Source organism: Chinchilla lanigera, unplaced genomic scaffold (genome assembly GCF_000276665.1).
Source record: "Chinchilla lanigera isolate Chin_1 unplaced genomic scaffold, ChiLan1.0 scaffold00016, whole genome shotgun sequence".
Taxonomy (NCBI): Eukaryota; Metazoa; Chordata; class Mammalia; order Rodentia; family Chinchillidae; genus Chinchilla; species Chinchilla lanigera.
In genome coordinates, this window is record NW_004955417.1 from 24,293,125 (window position 1) to 24,314,337 (window position 21,213).

Consider the following 21,213-nt stretch of genomic DNA (forward strand, 5'->3'; position numbering starts at 1 on the left):
CTGTGTCTGAGCAATTTATTGGAAGTGATAAAGCCATACATACTACTACACTATCCTCTCTCATTTCACTGGTTTGAGACGACAGCAGAATCTTAACAAAAACCCAGGGCATGATTCGTGGAGCCACCTTGTAAAATGCATGTTTTATCCTTATATGAATCTCTGGGAAGAATATGTTCTTAGAGGTAGATCCACTATTATCTAGCATTTATTGAGATCTGTGGTAATAATCACTTTGCAAAAATATATATTTTTAATCCTCATAGCAATTCTGTGAGCTAGGTGTTCTTGTTCTCATTTTTTACCACAGAAAACTTATTTTCAGAGAGGATGTTTCATTTGCCTGTGATTAGATAGGTGGTAGAGGACACAGCTGGGGTAACAACCTATGTTTGGAGGTACTCTGGTAGGTCAGCTCAATGGTGGCAAAGGCACTGCTGGGTACAGAGAGCCCCACCATGTCATTCTGAAATCTCTCTTATGCAGCACAAGTTCTGGTCCCTCTCGGGCCTCTTTAAACGTTCATTTGAACAAAATTTTAGCAGAAAAGACTCACAATGGGTACAATGGCTAACTATGACTCAGTGAACGAGAAGCCTTGGAGTCTGCACCTCTAGTTCTCTTATTTACATAAAACAAAATCTGATGTAAGGTTCAGGGATGGTGAATGGTTGAGAGTTTGTACCACTCCTACAGTGTACTTGACACTTACGTTCTGCTGATGCCAACTTCCATTTTCATAGCAGATCCCTCCCTGAAGCTCCACACTGACATGTTTCTTTCTTAGGTGTTTCAAAGGGTGCTTGAGCTTGCCAACCCACAAAGGACCTCCACATTTCTAGGTCAACCCTCTGCCTCATCCTCCTCATTGAAGGCTCCTCCAGCAGCGTGTGCCTCAGGACAGGCCCCTGGACTCACTCTTGAGTCTCCCTCTCCCTCCACACTGGGTCATTTCCAAGTGCTGTTGACTTCCCCCTAACAGATCCGTCCGAGATCAGTTCAGGGGCCACTACTATAGTGTTAATCACTACCTGTTCTCACCTGGATTTCTGCAAAATTGGACAACCTGCTGGCCCTACTTTCAATTCTATCCTTAACTAATTCATTCTTTACACAGCTGTCAGCATAATCTTTTAAAATGTAAATGAGATCCCATCTCTCCCGTGCTTAAAATCCAAAGGGTAGATGTTAGTCAGCGGCTATGAGCTTCCAACTAGACAGCAGGAACAAGATTTAGTAATCTACTACATAGCACAGGAACTACAGTTAAAAATAACGTAAATTTCAAAGTTGCTGAAAGAGTAGATTCCATATGTTCTCAGGCAGAGAAATTAGTTATTTTGATTTCACCTTGTACAATGCATGCATGAATCATAAGTCGCTAAATACACACAATAATTACTTATCAATTAAAAATAAAATAAAAATAAATTAATTCAAAAATTCTCTAACAGCCTCTCATCATACTTCCTGAGACACAATTCCAAGTCCTTTAAGGCATTTTGAGGCCCTGCAGAACTTGGCCGTCTCCTATGCCCTGGTCACAGGACTGTCCCTCTGGCCTTTGCTCAGTTGTTACACAACGCTGACCTCTGTACCTCGTAGTCGGTGCGTGCTTTCTCACTTGCTTGCCCCTCCCTGCCCTTCAGCGGGCTGACTTACTTGTCCTTTTTACCACTTACCTGTTATGAGTAACTTGCCAGTCTAAGTCAGAACCCCTCTTTGTGTTTCACGTTTTTGCCTCATGGCTTTGAGCCAATGTAGCAGTATACATGTGCACCGTGGTTCCTGTGGGAAGGGTCTTGGGACGGGGTGTGCTAACTGAGGAGGTGTTGCTGGACAGGACAGTACAGCTCCTGCATAGTCACCTCCCCAGCACTGCACCACAGGAAAGCTATTTCAGATGCCACAGCATCTCGCATGCCTCTCACCATAGGTTTAGAAAACAAATCTGTCCCATTTCAGACAGTCATGATAATTTACGTTGACTTTTCATTAGGTTCAGATAATTTTCAATTTTCTATTTATCTCTATCTTGGCCTTTTTTAGTCATTACCTAAAAAACAAGTTTAAGTCTGTATGAAACCTGAATTTTAACATCTATAATTATGCAATTTTGTTTTGTTTTGCTGTCCTCCGTGTGCCTTTTCTTTCTATCATTATGAGTCAAACTAGTTACTAGTTTAAAAAATGAATGGTGTAAAGAGAGGCCAAAGCAGAATGAATTCACCTGGGAACACATGTAGCTCAGAATATTAAGAAGGACTGCTGATTGGCGCGCATGTTCCAGAGTGGTATATGGAAACTCAAGGGCGAGAGTGTGATAATGTTCAGAGAATGGAAATTAGGACGACACTATGTCAGAGAGTTATAGGTATAAAACAAGTTCTTTTAAAAAGTAAGAGACGCAGGTTATAACAAGTCACACACACACAGAGTTATGTGCTACATAGTGATATTTCAGTCAATGATGGGTCCTATGGTGGGGGTCCCATAAGGTGGTATCACCCAATAATGTAGCCATTTTCATTGTGAAACTATGCTTTAGAACAGTGATGCAGAACCTAAGCGCTTTCAATGATACAAACAGCCTCCTGCAGCACGTGTGCCACAGGTTTGCCACCACTGCTCTACGATGCTCACACACCTCCTAAGTCAACTAATGACACATCTCTTAGAATATATCCCCACTGGGTAACAATGCGCGACTACACAGAGAGAGGTGGGGTGCGGGGGGAAGGGGGAAGGACAGAGGGAGGGAGGGAGAAATGGTCCCCAACCAATGATGGTTTGTTTTTGATATTTTAAAATATAATTCACTTTGTAACTTTGCTCTTTTCCTGTGCTAGCGACATATGTTATAACACTGTCTTATGACGCCGGATACCTGCAAGGAACCACAGCTCCTAGTCAGCCATGTCTCCATGAGGCTAAATAATTAATACAGTGTAAAGATTTGCTAAGCTATAATATTCACTAGGTTAGGTGTATCAAAAGCATCTTTGACTTACAATGTTCTCAATTTATGATGGGCCTACTGGTGGACAACTGCAGTGTAAATCAAGGAGCTTCTACATCCGCGATGATGAACATTTTAGGGCTTCCAATGATACAAACAGCCTGTTGTGACACATGTGCCATAGGTTCGCCACCACTGATCTAAGTAAATATGTGTGTGTGCGTGTGTGTGTGAGTGTGTGTGCGTGTGTGTGTGCGTGTGTGTGTATTTTATTCTTCTTTCTTTCTTAGCAACTATCTCTGTTATGGACTGGCTTGTTTCTTATCCAAAATTTGTATGTTAAAGCCTTCACTAAAAGTACCTTAAAATATAATGGTATATAAAGTCTTTAAAGGGATAATTAAGCAAAAATGAGCACACTGGGATGGGTGCTAGCCCAATATAACTGTGTACGCATGAGATTAATGAACAGGACTATATACACGGGTATGGGGGGAAACCATAAAAAGACACAGGGAGAAGTCAGTCATAGGTCACCCAGGGGAGAGGCATCAGAAGGAAACAAGCCTGTCAACATCTTGATCTAGGACTGCAGCCTTCAAAGAGTGAGAAAATAAATTTCTGTTGTTTAAGCTACCTGTGGCATTTTGTCAGAGCGGCCCTAGCAAACTAGTATCTTTTCCCATCAGATTCTAAACCCAGCTAGGACAGGGACCATTTATTCTGTGTTTCCAGGCACAACTTTATTAGCCAGCAAAAAGCAATGATGAAATATTATAGTTAGTGTATCCAGAGTTACAGCAACAAACGTGACAAGTATCACACTCTTGGAGTGTCTGTGCTCGAATTCTTGCTTAATCACTGCTGAAACCATATGACATGGTTCAAATCGCCCAACTTCCCTGTGCCTCAATCTCTTGGCCTGAAGAACAGAGATAGCAGTAGGTCCTGTCTTACAGAGCTCGTGATTATTGCTGATGTTGCTATTCACCCAGCCTTCTGGACTAAGGGTCCATGGACCAATTCTAGTGAGATTTGGAGAAATTAAATGTCTACAGTTTGGAAACTCTGGGCTAAAGGATGCTTGAAGGCAGGGGCTGTGCTGGGCTGAGTGTGTATTAGCACATAACAAGCAATGCATAACTGTTTATTCAATTGAATACTAAATGAGCTTCCCTATAAGGTTTGTGAGGGAGGTCTCAGGTGAAAGCCATTCCCCTGGCCAGTTGCAGAGACACCAACTGCCTTCTCCATCTGGGGAGTGAGACTTCTGAAGAGACCATGCCCTCAACTCATACTGAGAGATAAAGAAGTCAACTCTTTCCCAATCTTTTCTTTCTCAGCTCAGGGCTTGAACAGAACAGGTTTCCTGGAGTCTCAGCAATAATTATTTCAGTTATCTTTACTGTTACAGCTCTTAGTATCTACTAGGAGCCATTTTAAGGACGCAGAAACAAAAGTTCTGGCAGTTCCTGACCCCAGTGCTGGACTGACCCAAGGGACCAAGTGACTCCCAGCACGATACCTCTCACAATAGAGGCTGCCAGGCCGTCACAGTTTTAGCCCTTACTGTACCAGGAAGAAGACAAAAAGGAGGTTTATTGGACGACAGAAGTGCCTGTTTTATGAAATAACTTCTTAAGTCACTGCAAACTCAACTTTGTAGCCCTTTAAGCCCATTTTTGTCTACAGATCACTGCACACACACACACACACACACACACACACACACACACCATGGAGTCAAAAGCAAGCTGTTGTATAGTACAGAAAACAGCACTGTGAGTGAGAAAGTGTCTGTACTCATTTTCTTTTTTTTTTGTTTGTTTTTGTTTTTGTTTTTCTCCGGTACCGGGAACCGAACTCACGACCTTGCACTTGCCAGGCAGGCGCTTTGCCGCTGAGCTAAATCCCCAGCCCCCTGTACTCATTTTCTAGGCTGGGTGAGCAGTCACTAAGCACTCAGCAGCTCAGCACAACACACATTTGTGTTCTCACAGTTTCTGCATGTCAAAGTCCTGCTCTGGCAGACCTGGGTCCTTTGCCTCACCAGCTGCAATCCCAGTTTGGCTGGGGCTAGTCATGTTTGTAGGTTCCTCTAGGAAAGCTCGCCTTGTAAGCTCATTCAAATTGCTGCGAGCATCCAGCTCCTGTGTCTGCAGGACAAAGGGTCCTGTTTCCCTGCTGGCTGTTGGTGGAGAGCAACTCTCATCTTCTAGAGATGCCAGCGGCTCCAAGCAGCCCTCTCTCTATGTGGTCGGTTACTGCTTCAAAGCCAGGGAGGGCAGATAATGTAAGGGAGGACCAGTCCTTCTTTTAAGAGACTTGAGTCCATCAGGTCCACCCAGAACGATCGCCCTTTTTATCAATCAGAACCAAATGACTGGGGCCATCACCATACATTCAAAATCGCTTCACCTTTGCCTTAGGGCATGACCTCAAGAATGGACAGGACCACACCGTAAGCATAAGCTTTGCACACCTTCAAGAGGGGACACTGGACAGGGCATACATACCATGTGGACAGAATCTGTGGAGCTCACCATAGTGGCCAAACTTTTAAAATTTCAGACTTGGACTTCTTATTCCTAATTGAGATAAAATTCACCATTTCATTAGAGGTGAATATTTTCCTGCCGGTAAAGTCCAAGCTTGGTGATGATAGAGGGGAATTACATTTTCCTGTGAGGACTTCAGGTGATTATTGCTTTAATGCGGTAATTATTAGTCTACTGTTTCTCCCTAGTAAGATTAATTCATTTATTTGCTCATTGTTAAGTACCTACTATGTACCTGACACAGTATGGGTATGTTCCATAGAACATAGGTTCAGACGGCATTGTTCATGACTGATTGATTACCAATATTTCATCAGATACATAGTAGGTACTCATGAATAGCTGTTGAATGAAAAAATGTAAACTTCATTTTAATCTGTTAAAACACTTATTATAATGGTAGATGTACAGATTATATATGCTTAATGCTTTAAAATTGCAGGAAAGTCTTAGTTACTTTCTTGTAATTGGAACAAAATATTCAGCATCCACAAGTTAAAGGAGGAAAGGTTTATTTTAGCTCATAGTGTGTAGAGGTTTCAGTCCATAGTCAGCTGGCTCCAAGGCAGGGCAGCATGGCAGAAGGGGAGCAGTTCATGGCATGGCAGGCAGGAAGCAAGGGAGTCTTCCCCTCTTTTTATTTTATTCAGGCTATAAGCCAATTGGTTGGTGTCACCCATACCCCAGGTGGATCTTTTCCTCTTCAGTAAATCCATTATCCACACCCAGAACTATGCTAAACCAATCAGTGAACAAACCCATTACCCTACACCCATGACCGAGTAGCATACACCCATGATCCAGTCACCTCCCAAAAGCCCCACCCATGAATGTATGAAGCTTTGGGGGGACATCTAGATATACACCATGACAGCTGGGTAGAATTTAAACCTTGCACCATCAATTAGCATTTTGAAAAGGCAAATACAAACACACATGTGGTTAATACATTACCTTTGACCCTTTAAGTCCAAATGGACCACTGTGGTACGCATTTCTCACTTTCCTGCTCTAGCACACACAGATACATGTGTGCACAAATATACTCAAATATACACCATATATGCAGGCAGATAACATCTCCATGAGAAAACCATTCACACATTTAGTAGTCACAGCTCTGTTTATGCAGTACTTCCTCTGGGTGGAATAATCACTTTTGAGTCTTTTAAACTGATGCAAGAGACATTTTTTTCAGTTCATTCTGTGAGCAAATGTGATGAGCCCAAGTCCCTACTAAGGAATTCAAGCCTGGAGAACTGGATAAATAAATATAAATGAATGCATTTGATGGAGTGACATTTTCATTTAATTAAGGCAGAGAAGCAGCTGTAAAACAAATGATTACCCCTGACAAAGGAGCAGAAACTGGTCCTTAATTAATAAATTTCTAATAGCTCTTCCCCAGGCTGAGAGAGACGTTAGTGAAAGAGCACATTTGGAAGGAGGGGCTCAGAAGAGAAGGGAAGAGAGGTCAGAGAAAAGGAAGAAAGAAAGAACAAAACGCGACTCAAAGACTGTTCACTTGTGCTCCAATACAGGTCAAATCAAAACTATTAGAGTAAAACTCTTTGTGTAGGAAAATAATTATCCAAGACTCAGGAGAGGATGGATTACTTTTTGAAAATATACAAAGCAATTTTAGTCAACAAAATTTATGTAACTGTTTCATTTCTTTATCCTTTCTGTGGTGTGGTGTGATGTGGTATAAATTTTAGGGACATCAATGACAGAAGACAAACCGTATTTCCTGATACTCAGAAGGTTAACCATCCATCTATGTAGTTTACAGTACACATGAGTCATGACACCAGCAACATGAAATGAGCTAAGCTGAAAAGCACACTCAAACACTTCTCAAATATTTTCAGAATGTCCGTACACTACCCAGACAGTTTATAAAGATAATATCCATTTTTTGTTCCTCTACTATAGCTGGGAAAGAGTTTTCAAATATACAACTCAAAGCCACATCACCTCTTATACAGCAGACACTTGAAACCCTTCAGGTCATTGTTAATAATTTTCAGTGTGCTTCTTTATACTGAATCAATTTCAATTAAATCAATTAAAATGGCAGCCAGCAAAAATTTCATGTCATTGATCTAACAAGATTAAGATTACTCAGGATAACTGGGGCATCATGAAAATCAAGGCTGGCTTCTCTATTTCATCGTGATGTCAAGATGCCAGCTAAACAAATCTGATTTCTTGGGGTGCCCCAAACCTCAGGGATGCAGAAAGCAGCTCAAAAAAATCTACACACCACCCTTTCCTAGCAGCTCAAAATAATGGAAAATGGAAGGTGAAGAACAAATAAGCTATTAAAGGAAATCTTTTATTTGGATAGACTCAAGTATCACTTTTTAAAAGTGAACCACAACTAATACTGTATTTGTAAAAGAAAAACTTGTATCTTTGAAACAAGAGATACTTTAGAGTGGGGTACTTTAAAGTAGGTTGGAGAATTAATTTTGGAGATAACAAGTCATCTTATCCACTGATGATTTATTTTACGTGTTAAGTTGACTGGGCCCCGAGTGTCCAGATATTTGGTGTATAGTTACTGTGGGCGTATGTGGGAGGGAGTTTAAGGAATGAGATTAACTTTTGCATTTGCAAGCAGACGACCCTACCCAGTGTGGGTCAGCTCCATCCAGTGGGATGACCTTCCTGTAAGCGAGAGATCTCTTCCTGTGACTCCCCGGCACTGGGATGCTGGCTTTTTCCTGCCTTTGGTTCTGTACTGACCCAAATGCACACCCTAGGGTTTGAACCTGCCAGCTCTTGGCCTTGAACTTACACCCCCTGTTATCCTGGGCCTTTGAACTTGAAATGGAATTATATCCTTGGTCTTCCAAAGTTTCCAGCTTCCCTGCTGCACATCTAGGGGCTTCTCTGATCTATGATTGTGTGAGCTGAGTTTTTAACAGTAGACAAATCTCTCTGTCTCTGTCTGTGCCTATCCCTCTGTATATAGGGTACATCATATGCACCCTATTTTTCTGGAGAACCCTAATATAATTTCTTTTTAGCTGTGTGATCCTGGGCAGGCACTGTGGCTCTTAGGGCCTCAGTCCACCTGTGGAAGGAGGTTTATGATACTTATTTTGCAAAATCGTTGGGAAGGCTAGATATAGAATTTAAAATGTCAAATGTGTAAACATATGCATCATCAGTATTATCTCCACCAATTTGGTGATAAACTAGAGATTTGGTGACATGCGCCTTTGTACAAGAATAAAGAACCGTATCTGATTATGCTTTCAGAGACTTCCATGGTTTCAAATGTGAACATTCAAACTGCTCTTTGTAAAGCTAAAGCAACCATCTTTCTTTCTCTCTTCCACGTCTATATTCACTAGAGTAATGCATTACCATGACACCTTTGCCTTTACACCCGTAAGCGTAGGTAATGGCATCTCTGCAGAAAGTACTTAGGATATTTATTATCCTGTGGGGATTCTCAAAAGAACTTGTCTTAATTATTTTCTGGGGAAATACAAGGTGAGATTTCAAATTGTCCTTCAAGGATTACGGAAGGTGGACCAGTTTCTTAGATCTTGGGGACATACCCTGCTATGTTCAGTGTTAGATGGCTGTACCCTGGCTTAGGCTTTTGGGGTGGGATATCTTCATATACTCCAAAGAGCCAAAGCCTTCCTCTGAATTCACCTGGTTATCATAAGCAAACTCATGAAGGCCAGAGGGAGGTTTCCTGGGATGGCACTGAAGGGTGAACGATGTGCCCCAGGGATGTCCCATGTACTCTAATCAGTGCAGTGGTAGGCAGGGGCCCTCAAGCACTCACGCTCACAGGAGTCATTGGTGGTAAAGCTACTGTGCCTGACAGTCTAACTCAGCAGGTTGGGGTAAAGCCCAGGTACCTGCATTTCAAAGCAGTGCTGTGTGTTCTTTACGGGGAGGAGTATACGTAAGAGGAGTGACGATGATATTTTCAAAGCATGTACGTATTCTGGCACCACAGGCTGCCTGGTCCCTGAGCTCACTTCTCTCCATCCTCATTTGCTATTACCTGCACCCAGGCTGCCATTCCCTCTGGCACAGAAGAATGCCATGGCCTCCTAACCAGACGAAAGGCCTCCTGTCTGCCCTTCTCTGTGCATCCCCCCGTGTTTCATTATGTAAATCTCATCAGGACAGCTGGGTTCACAACCCATTAGTAGTTTCCTATTGCCTTCAAGATCAATTTTAGATTCCTTATGGAGAAAAAACCAAGGCATTCACTTTAGCACAGGGTTCCTTCCTTACCTTTCCAGCTTCGCTTTCTGCAGTCTCTCTTTCTCACTCACTCTTGAGCCTCTAATTATATTAGTCTTTTTCGTGGTCCTGGAATGCATGAAACTTCCCCTTCAACCTTGGCCTCTGTGGGGGCTTATGTGCCACCGTGCCTAGGCAAAAAGATGACCAGATCACCGCCAGAACATTCCCTCTAGATGCCTCTCTAGGTGTTTCAAGAAGAGATAAGTATTTCAATGAGCAGGCTGAGTAAAGAGAATCAGCTTACCAGCGTAGATGGGCATCATTCAAGCCAATGAGAGCAAGGATACAAGAAAAAAGTGGAACAGAAAATTCTTCTTGAGCTGCAACTGCTAGCTTCTTCTGCTCTTGGACAGTGGAGCTACTGATTCTGGGGCCTTTCAACTCTGGGGCTCACACCACAGGCCCTCCTATTCTCAGTTCTTCAGAGTTGGACTGAATGACAACACCAGTTTTCTGGGTTCTTCCAGCTGCCAGATGGGGACTCTAGGTCTCCAAAATCACACGAGCCAATTCCCATACTAAGGCTCCTCTCATATGTTTACACCTTGTCCTGTTGGTTCTGTTTCTAGGCAGAGCCCTACCAGAGGCTCAGAAGGGGCTGCTGCTCCCACTCGGGACAAGCACTGCATACTCTGCCTACTCATCTTCCTGTGTTAGAGCTCAGTTTTCCCCAGCTGCTGGAGCTAACAAAGTGTCTTTTCTTGCTTCCCAAAGTACAACTCATGTCCCCTTCCATTTCTTTCCCTTACTTCATTGGTATGATTTCTCACTGACCAGTATCTTTCCATTAAAATGTAAAACCTATGTACATGAGAACCATTCCTGTCATGTTTCCTATATTTTCCTAAGACCCAAGGAAGTCCTGTCACATAGAAAACACTCAAATACATAGTTTTATAGTAAATATATAATTACATCAGTTGCTTTTTCTTTCACTGTTGAGACAAATACTCAACACCCAGAATTAAAGGGGGGAAGCTTTGCTTAGTTCACAGATTATAATCAGCTGGCTCCAAGGCAGGGTGGCAGAGGGGTAACAGTTCATGGTGGTGGAAGACAGCAAAAGCAACAAGAGAAAAGACTCTTTCTGTCCCTTATATTGTAGGCAGGCTAACTACCCTAGTGCAGTATAGCATTCACACCCATAATCCCAGCACTGGACCATGAATCAGTCATAAACTCTAGATTCAGAAAGGCCCACCCCCATGAGCGCATGAGGCTATAGGGGGATATCCAAACACAAACCATAATAATAGTGTTACCTCCTGAGTTCTTAGCACCTCAAAAATCATTATTTGTTCAGTGAATGAAGAGAAAATAAGCACACCCTGATAACTGCTTGGTTCAGAGGTGCCCTTTTCCTGAACCCTTCTGATCTTTCTCCTCTGCATGAGACACCCCATCCATCTTACATGAGCCTACAGATATCTTCATGTACCACTTTACATGTACCATTTTACATGTACATCTTCTCCACTTCAAAAACATGTGGCAAGTGCTTGGTACACAATAGGTTCTTAATACATTTCTTGAATAAATGATGAATATTGCTACTATAAAAAGGTAAACTGGAAAAAGGGGATACCAATACTGAAGGGTTAATTTCAAAGAAGAATCGCAGAATTTGCTCTTGACTGGAACACAAATTGGTACTAATCACCATGCAACCTCAGTGCCTATTCTCGGTGTAGGTGATGCGTGTGGTGCCGTCTGGAATTGATGTGTTGAAGCTCTGATGCAAGGAAAGCTCGACCACCCACAGTGTGTAGAACTTTATATCATACCCTGAGATTGGTAGCCTCAAAGAATAAGGTCACAGAGAAGTTTGGTAACATACACAGGACAGAAAGTCACAGCATGTAGATGGTGTATTTCTTTGTTTCTACTGAAAACAGCCAGGGCAGCTTGATGCACCTGTGACAACACTTCTGATTTCCTCTCATCCAGTCCACATGGCATTGTCCTTATAAAACTGCCTTTCTACAAAGCCAAGTGGCCACCTGGCCACCACAGAGAGCAGACTGCAGGTCTAGACTCACCACCCCGAAAGAAACCAGTGTCAGTTGTGGGCAAGTCATGGTCCATCAGTCTTCAATGAAGCATCAGTCATTTGAGATTCTTCAAATCTCTACTTGAACAACAAGGTCAAAATGATGTAACAGTGTCACCAGACGACCATCCTAAATGGTCCCAGTAAGAGTCATAAATGTATTGCTTCATCCCAGACCTCTGAATGCAAAGGGTTTGATGGTACAGAATTTTGCACGTGGCGAATTCTGCAGATGCAGAGAAGCGTTTGAAGTCTGTGGGATTCTCAAAAGTCCCTCATCGTCATGCAAAGAATGACATAAAGTACTGAGCAATGATGAGGGAAACTCCCAACAGAACAAGTCCAAATTAGAAAAAAATAGCATATGGACACTTCTCCCATATCCCAGCTAGAGAGACTTTCAGGGCCCCTAGAACAGGCAAACATTTTTCCAGCATAAAGAATCCAACGGCCAAGAAGCAGGAGTCAATTTTAAGCCTCACTTTCAACACACCTTTCTGAATGAACTGGTCAGAATTGAAACTCCCAGAAGAAAAATGAAATAAGAGGGGATGCTAACTAGGGTATTCGTAAGTCTAAGCCCTACTGTTAAATTGTCATGTGATTTTCATAATCCCTAAAGGAATTTTGTGTTTAGGCTTCTATACATAAAGCTCACACCAAGAAGAATTTCTCTGACAGCTTAAAGACTTGATAAAATTAGAAATATTCCTTGCCACAAAATTTGTATAACAGGGTCTGAAGATTCTGGAGTATGTCAGGGGAAAGCCTGAGGAAGTGGCCGTTTGAGGAAATGCTGTCTTGGAAGAAACTGGGAAGGGACATGTAGATGACAAATCATAATCAAATGACAGTGAATGAAGTAATAAATGACCCTAAGCACAGAGAAAAATCTGCACTAAATCCCTAAGATTTCTCACCTAACACCTTTATCCGCCATAAGCTGCTGGGCAATTAACTGGGTTGTAGGGGAGAAGGTGCACTTTACAGTCACTCAGCAGGGGCACACGGAAGGACTAAAAAGGCAGCTAAAGGAGGAGTGGTTTATATATTTAAGAGCCCTTGCCACTGTCTCCGATGGTCAGTACAAAAGAACAGGAGGGAATAAAGAAGGTTCTACGAAGGAGGAGGAGGAAGAACAGTGGGAGGAGAAAAAATAAAAATATAGAAGAGATTCTGGGTGATATGGCTCATGGAGAAAATGATCCCAAATGTTTTTGTAGCAACTTTTACTTTCGTATCACAAATTCATACCAAATTGGTATTGCATTCACTGCTATGAGATTAAGTGGAAAATGAAATAGAGATAGAAAATGAAAGAAAAGCATAACCATTCAATTTAGATCAGCAAAACTGCACAGAGAATCCACTTTCTGCTGTGTAGTATGCTAGGAGGGAGCAGCGCAAAGCAGCATCAGAATCCCACTGGGGTTGGCAACAACCCTCAGGGGACAGAGCAAGACTATGCCACCACACCTCCGGCTGCCTCCCGCCAGCCTTCGTGTACCTGCCAAATCTTTGATCCTTTATGAACCAGTGCCTATGTTACACCTTTGGCAAGTCTTCCTTATCCCACCAATTCCTGGGGAGGCTCAGTTCCAGTCCTGTGCTCCCAGTACACACTGTCTATCTCTGGCATGGTGCATGCCACTCCTGCCTCACTGCTACATCAGATGCTCCTTTTCATCCCTAGTAGCTAACATGGGACCTGACACTCAACAACTGTGTAGAGAGGGGAATGAGTGCTTCTGCCTGAGAAACGAGGCAGGGCTTCTCAGAAGAGGTGGTATGCCATGAAGGCCAGGGCCTGCCATGAGCTTTATCACCTCATAATCCCAACAACACTGTGAAGTAGATCCTATCCCCATTCTTACAGCTGTGGTATCACAGTGTCTGGCAAGCAATATGCCCAAAGTTAATACATCTATGAAATGTTTAGAATAGCTTTCAATGAGATGCTAAGAGGTTTGAATTTTATTCTGTAGCCAACTGGAAGTCACCAAGTGTTCTAAGGATAGAAAGAATGTCATCAGAAATATATTTAAATGAATCTTGGCAAGAGAAGTGGCACACTAACTGAAGGAGCAAGGCAGACACTAGAGACCGGATGAGTGCTAGAAGGTTCTCCTAATGGCCTGGGAAGAAACTAATGAAGAATAAGTTAACCCAGTGCTAAAGGAGGCAGAAAGAGGCTGCAAATCCATTTCAGAAGAACTCAGAGGATTTTGCCGCTGAGTACTTGTTATTTTGAGGGAAACAGTAATTCCTGGTAACTCTGAACCTTCTGAATCAGGTTAAGGAGTGCATGCAAGTTTTATCCTTGAGGAACCCAGAGCGGAATGTAAGAGAGATGGTGGGAAAGACAGTGGGGTTAAATTTTGATTTTTTAAACATGAACTGTCAGTAGAATATTCAGGCTTTCACATTTTCTAGGGAGAGTAAATGAAGGATACAGAACTTCAAGATCTCAGATGTAAATCTGAGAGTCGGTAAGAAGTAGGAGATGGACAAAGTAATGGAGTGGGTGAGGTTTTACCAAAGAGCACGCTCAATGGGAAAAACCAAGAGGAGCTACTTCCAGGAGGAAAGAACACCGGGAAGCAGCAGAGGCAGGCAGCGAGCCGCCACCTGAGGAAGAGCCATTACAACGAGAAAAGTGACCAAGAGAGTCAGTTTCATGTACATGAAAACAGGCAGCACCAGGAAGAGCTTGGCTCTCTCCAAGGACAAGGCAGAAGAGTGAGAATGAAGAGAACGGACCCATGAACATCGGGTGGAGTCAGGAAGTCCGGAAGAGCCTGGACACGCAAAGAGGCACACCTGGAGAGAGACTAGAAAATCTGGCCAAGAGACATGATTCACAGGGGCATCATGAGAGTCTGATATTCATGCTGCCACATGACTGGGATTGTTACTTGGCTCTCCTTAGAAAAGAGACCAAGGAAGCAGCTTAGTGACAAATGCGGGAAGACATATGTAGTGCACTGCCTGGTGCATAGAGGCTGAGAAAATTTTTATTAAACAAATGAATTCACCATAGACATACTTGACCTTGCACTTACCATGAGATGCTATACAAGAGACACTCAGCAAATTCCTGAAAAGGAATGCCTTCAGGAGGAGATAGGTAGGACTTTCACAAAGATGCAGCAATTTTCCAGAAAAACTTCTGATATTTTTATATGTAGTATAGCCAGTCCCCAGTCCCATTATTCTGCTTTTATTATCTTAAGAATACTGACCTGGCAGTTTCTTATGAGCTAAAACATGTATTTATGATACAAAATAGCAATTTCACTTCCAGATACCCAATCAAATGAAAACCACTGTTTATACAAGAACCTTTATATGAATGCTTAGAGCAGCTTTATTGGTGTTCTACAAAACTGCAAACAACTCAAATGTCCCTCAGCTGGGGAATAAAACTGTAGTTATACATCCAATGGAATAACTCAGTGATGAAAGCGAATGGGAGAATGACAACCACTGCAGGCTCGCTAAGTCTCAGTGCAATTCGGTTAAGAAATCAGACTCTATGATTCCATTTGCATCACATTTTGGGAAAGGCAAAACTGTATGGACAGGAAATATTAGTGGTTGTCAGAGGCTTGTGGAATAGGAGAGGCTGCCACAAATGGGTACCGGAGGAATATTTCTTAGAGTGAAGGAAATTTTGAGTTATATCTTGACTGTAGCAATAGCCACACAATCGTGCATATTTGTCAATACTTGCAGAACCGTACACCCAAAGTGGTAACCTTACTGTGTGTGAATTATACCTTAACAGAAACAATAAGACAAAAATTAGAGTTGCGGTAATTAGCAGAAAAGGGATCTAGTTTCAGTTGTACCACTAACTAGCTGTGTAACCACTGGGAATCCTCTAATTCTCTCTGAGTCCTGGAACTCAGGTCTATAAAATGAGACTTTACAATTTCTCAAGAGGTTACAGCTCTGCTCTACAAAGACTTCTTAAGCAAGGTGGTGGACCAGATGGCCTACTTCAGTTCAGACAGCCCGTTTTGGCTGCTGAAGCATCACTGTGGAGGTGACAGGATTAAAATACCCAGCCGGTACACATAGTTCTGGAAAGTTCTTCTTGGATTAGAATGTAATGTTTCTAATTTTTGTCACTCCAAAAGATGAAGCTTTGTAGAGTCCATCTGGCCATGCAATTCCCAACTAAATTTTGACACATATATTTGGACAATGTAGAAAAAATGCTTAGGGAAATACTAACGTTTAATGAGCCAAAACTGGCCCTGGTAAATATCATGCTCTTTTTGCATGTTGTAGGCACTGATGACAAAGGCACTCGAAGATGGCAGCAATTAATACATTATCTTCCCGATCCTCCAGTGGGGATGTGGGTTTCTACTGACCACATTTACCCAAATTTCATAGGTGCTGATACACTTTTACACTATCCATGTATTTGTAGCTAAGAAAGTCACAGAAGGGGACATCCCAGGAGTGGGGCTATGCTAGAGAGGCCTTGGACTCAAAGGAATCTTTTAATCTCAAAATGGAAAATTCCAAGAATCAGAAGAGCAATCTAGATGAGGATGTCAGAAGCTTAGAGTTTTGACTTTGTAAAGTATGGGTTTACTAGCTACGGCTTAGGAATATTTTTATTGTAGTAAAAAACATAACATTAGATTTTCATTTTAACTATTTTAAGTGTATAGTTTAACACAGTAGATTGAAATTATTATGTAGCAGATCTCCATAAATCTTTCATCTTGTAAATCTGAAACTTGATACCCATAGACACTAATTCTTTCTCCCCATAGCCTTTAGGATCCAGTCTTTTATTTTCTGTTTATATTATGATCTTGACTACCTGAGGTACTTCATATGAGTAGAATTTTGTTCTTTTGTGATGGCTTATTTCATAAAGTTAATTCATGCAGTAGAATGTGACTAGATTTCTTTTTTGTGAATGCTGAGTAGTATTCTGGCATATTTACATGCAGTATTTTCCCTATTGATTCCTCTGTCAATGGGCACTGGTGTTGCTTCAATCTCTTGGTTATGGTGAACAATGCTACAATGAATATGGGTGTACAAATGTTCCTTCAAAATCCTCTTTTAAATGTTTTTGGATATATACTCAAAAATGGTATTCGTGGGTCATATGGTAATTCTATTTTTAATTATCTGGGAACTTTCACAGTGTTTTTCATAATGGTCACACAATTTTATGGACCCCCTAGCAGTGCACAAGGGATATGGTTTCCCTAAATTCTTTTCAAAACTTACTATTTTCTATTCTTTTGATAGTGGCCATTCCAATGGGTATGAAATGATATATCAATAGATTTGTATTTCTCTAATGATTAGTGATGAACATCTTTTTTGATGGTTGTTGGCCATGTATATAGCTTCTTTGGAGAATTATATATTCATGTTCTGTGGTCCATTTTCAAAATTGGTTGTTTATTTCTACTGGGTTACAGAAATTCCTTATATATTTTAGATATGAACATCTTAACAGTTGCGTTTTCATTCTGTTTAGTGTTTCCTTCTGTGCGTACCAACAACTATTTTTGTAAATAAAGTTTTACTGAAACACAGCCATGTGTAGTTTATTTAAGTATTGCCTATGGTTGCCTTCATACAGTGGGGCAGGAGCAACAGACACCATACGGTCAGCAAAGACTAAAATACTGTCTTGCCCTTTACTAAGAAAAGTTCGCTAGCACCTAGAACAGTTCAGAAGCCATGATCTATAGAATATGATGTCCATAGAAGATCTCATTTAATCATCACCCAGAGAGGAGAATTATTACCCCATCAGAGAGATCACAGGCAGTGAAGTTAAATGGACAAAAGCTTGTTATATGCAGACCCATGTTTTGCTCAGTTTTCTGGATTTGGGATTGTATTTAGGTGTTCTGTCTTTACTTTACCCTGTATATACATTGGGGCTAACAAAGAGGTCTGGCCATGGCAGAGAAAATATCAAGGTGATGTGACCATTTGTGCATGCTTTGTCAAGAGCAAACATTTAATACTCATTAGCTATATGAAAAGCAGTGTGGCGAGTAGGCCTGGGAGTTTTTCATCCTAGAAATAATGTCCATTATGAAAATGCTAAGAATACCCTTTATATACTTGATCATGTGTTAATTTAAAGAGTTCCAAAAGCAATGTGCAGAACTGTTGTGTGTTCTGTAAAGCACTTTCCCCCTCTCTCATGAACCAAGTAAAAGGAAAGTATAATAATGATTTCCAATTTCACACTGTGTTTCCCAAGAGACAAGTAGAGGTATCCTGATCCAGCTGACTTTCCAGGAGGAAGATGCAATCAAGGAAGTCGATAGATCAAAATTCTGGACACCAGAGACCCGAAGGCTACCAGAGGAGGGAAATCACCTTAAAGGCACTACAAGGACGACATGAAAGCAAGGCCAAGCCCTGACCATGGTACTTGGAAATGTCAGACAACTTCAGGGCCACTGTGAATACAATAGCAGAGTTAGGGGCCAGGATTTCAGCTGAAACACAGTGACGATCTGTCTCTGGAGATTTTGTGATTAGTTACTGATAGTGATTCCTAGCTGATAGATTTAATATGCATTCACCTGAAAACTTGTCAAAATGACTTACAATTTTTGTTACTTAATTAGTACCCAAAAGGAGGAATATAAAAAGGGAGGCAAAGAATTCATTTTTTCTATTCAAGTAACCCACAGTGGCTTGGTGGAACTCTTTAGTTCATTTGTGGCCATCCTGGCCATGTCATGAAGCTTCTGGTCAACTCTGAAAACACTGATGTGGAATAAAAAACTTCAGACAAGTTTTAAGACAGCAACAGAACATGGAAAAATAGGCTTAATTCTCTATTACATTATTTTGCTACAACACTACAGAATCAGAATGAGCTTTCAGATGCATATGATTTACTGTGTGTGTTTATAATTTCTACATCCAAAAGGATGCTGCTTCCTAGAGAAAACCTTTAGAGAATATTCAGTGGTTTCACTTTGCCATTGATATTCAAATTTGTGGCAGGTTCTTTTGAATATCTTCAGTGAGGCAAGCTTTCATCCTTTGCAGATGGGTTTCTTCTTTGGAAATAGCAACAAAATATTTAACTCTTATAAATAAGGTAGGTAATCGGGCATGGTAAATAAAGCTTAACCCAGGTTTTATGGTGTACACCTGCAATCTTAGTTGCTCATGAAGCTAACGTGGGAGAATCATGAGTTCCAGCGTGGCCTGGGAACACAGCAAGAACCCATCTCAAAAACATAAACAGATAAATAAGATAGAAAAGCTCAGGGGTTGAGGTGTGGCTAGGTGGTAAAGGACTTACCGAACAAGCCCATAGCTAAGGGGTTCAACTCCCTACCCGTAACTAAACTGAAATAAAGCTTAGATAATTAATAGTCCTATTAAAAATGAGCTAGACATTTTTCCTGAAGAAGATAAACAAATAGCCAATACACACATGAGAAGGTGCTATTAACCACAAGAGACAAACAAATCAAAACCACACTGAAATATTTCACATGTACTATGATAGTTTTAAGACTGGGAACAACATGCAGTGGGGTGAAGATGCGGAGAGATGGGAGCCCTCAAACTCTGCTGGTGGGAGCATGACGTGACGGCTTTGTTGTCCACGGAGTTACCATATGCAGTGGAATTCCCTTCGTAGGCATATGCCCAGAGAAATCCAAACGTGTTCACACAGAAACTTGCACATTAATGTTCAAATAAGCATTACTAATAATAGCTAAATTTCAGAGACAACCAAAATGTTTATCAGTTGAAGGATTAATAAAATATGGTGTACTCATACAATGGATATTCAACAATAAACACAAGTTAGGTACTGACATGTGCATCGTGGGTAGGCCTTAAAGATATTATCGCAGGTGAAAGCCAATCACAGAAGATCATACACTCTAAGATTACATTTACAGGAAATGACAATAGATTAATTCTCTCAAGGAGCAGTTGGAGATCTTGGGAAGAAATGGGGAATGTTAATGGTATGGGGTTTCTTCACTGATGAGACATTTTAAAATTAATTATTGCAATAATTGCAAAATTGTAAATACAGAAAATCATGGAACTGTACACTTTCAATGGGTAAATTGTATGTTATATGAATATATCTCAGTAAAGATGCTAACGATAAGGCTTGTTATAAATTAAAGAGTTTAATTATGTGATTCTGACAGCTATATGTATTCTGGTTTTTTTCTCTGGTACCAGGAACCGAACTCACGACCTTGCGCTTGCCAGGCAGGCACTTTGCCGCTGAGCTAAATCCCCAGCCCCAAGCTATATGTATTCTGTACTTACTGTCACTCTGCCCTGATTGATGTATATATTTTAGCTCTTTTAATTCTTACTCATCTCTACTGGTTGGACAGACATGCTGATCTCCATCTCAGAGATTAGAAAATTAGGACAGAGGCAGATGAAGTAATCTCCCTGAGGTAACAAAGCAATACATGTTAGGGTCAGAATCTAAAATTATAGTCTCTCTGGGGTTAAAATTCAGTCTTTCTTCTTGTTCATTTTCAGAATTTTTATTCTTTTAAATAGTTAATACATCATATTTCACAATACAAAGTGACATGTAGGGTATCCGTCCTCTCTCTATTCACCTTCTTTCCTGCTCCAGGTGCAGCTTGGGTTAGCTTCGTGTACAACATTCTGAATTTCCTTATACAAACAAAGCACACACAGATACACACTGTCATTTTCTCTGTCTTTGGAAAATGTAGCGTACTACACATATTGTTCTGCACTTTGCTCTTTTCAATTCTCAGAGACCCTCTCATATTAGTATGCTCGTTCTTGCGGGTATAGCTTCAGACAACTCCCAGGCCTAAATGTGCCGTCATTAGTGGTTCCCCTAAAGATGGCCATTTAAATTCTTCCCAACAATCTGTATTTAGAAACTACTTCCAAAGGCAGGAAGGAAACTCACAACACATTCAATCATTTTAAAAATAATTCTCTTTCACCCAAAATAGATTACTTTGAATATGATAACCCTCTTTTAAATGTATTGGTTAAAAATTGTTGCATTCCAATGCAATGGATTGAACCTTATGTGCCTTCAAACCCACGGGTTGAAATCCTCCTCCCTGAGGTGATGTTATGAGGAGATGTGGCCTTTGTTAGGGGATTAGGGCATGAGGGTGGCACCTCCAAGAATGGGATCAGTGGCTCTCTTACCTCAGGTCCCCGAGAGTGCCTCCCTGCTTCCCCTGTGTGAGGCCGCTGAAAAAAAGGCCAATGAGAAGACGGCCTGTGACAAAGTGAGCTTACACTGGACACCGAGTCTCCCAGGGCCTTTATCTTGGACTGCCTGCCTCCAGCAGTCAGAGAAAGCA

At 41.3% G+C, this 21,213-nt stretch overlaps 1 protein-coding gene across 7 annotated transcripts in view; it reads right to left on the reverse strand.

The window, feature by feature from the left end:
- Samd12 (sterile alpha motif domain containing 12) overlaps positions 1 to 21,213 on the reverse strand; it is a 404,233-nt gene that overhangs the window by 155,785 nt on the left and 227,235 nt on the right. Inside the window, exon 5 of one of the 7 annotated variants that reach the window (XM_013512785.1) lies at positions 9,834 to 9,929. The exons of 5 other annotated variants lie outside the window; for them this stretch is intronic. In XM_013512785.1, the coding sequence (XP_013368239.1) occupies positions 9,850 to 9,929 (80 nt within the window). In that variant the 3' untranslated portion in view covers positions 9,834 to 9,849. Of the gene's footprint in view, positions 1 to 9,833; positions 9,930 to 20,384; positions 20,537 to 21,213 lie in introns of those variants that run through there. One more of the 7 variants, XM_005381901.1, reaches the window with a different exon arrangement.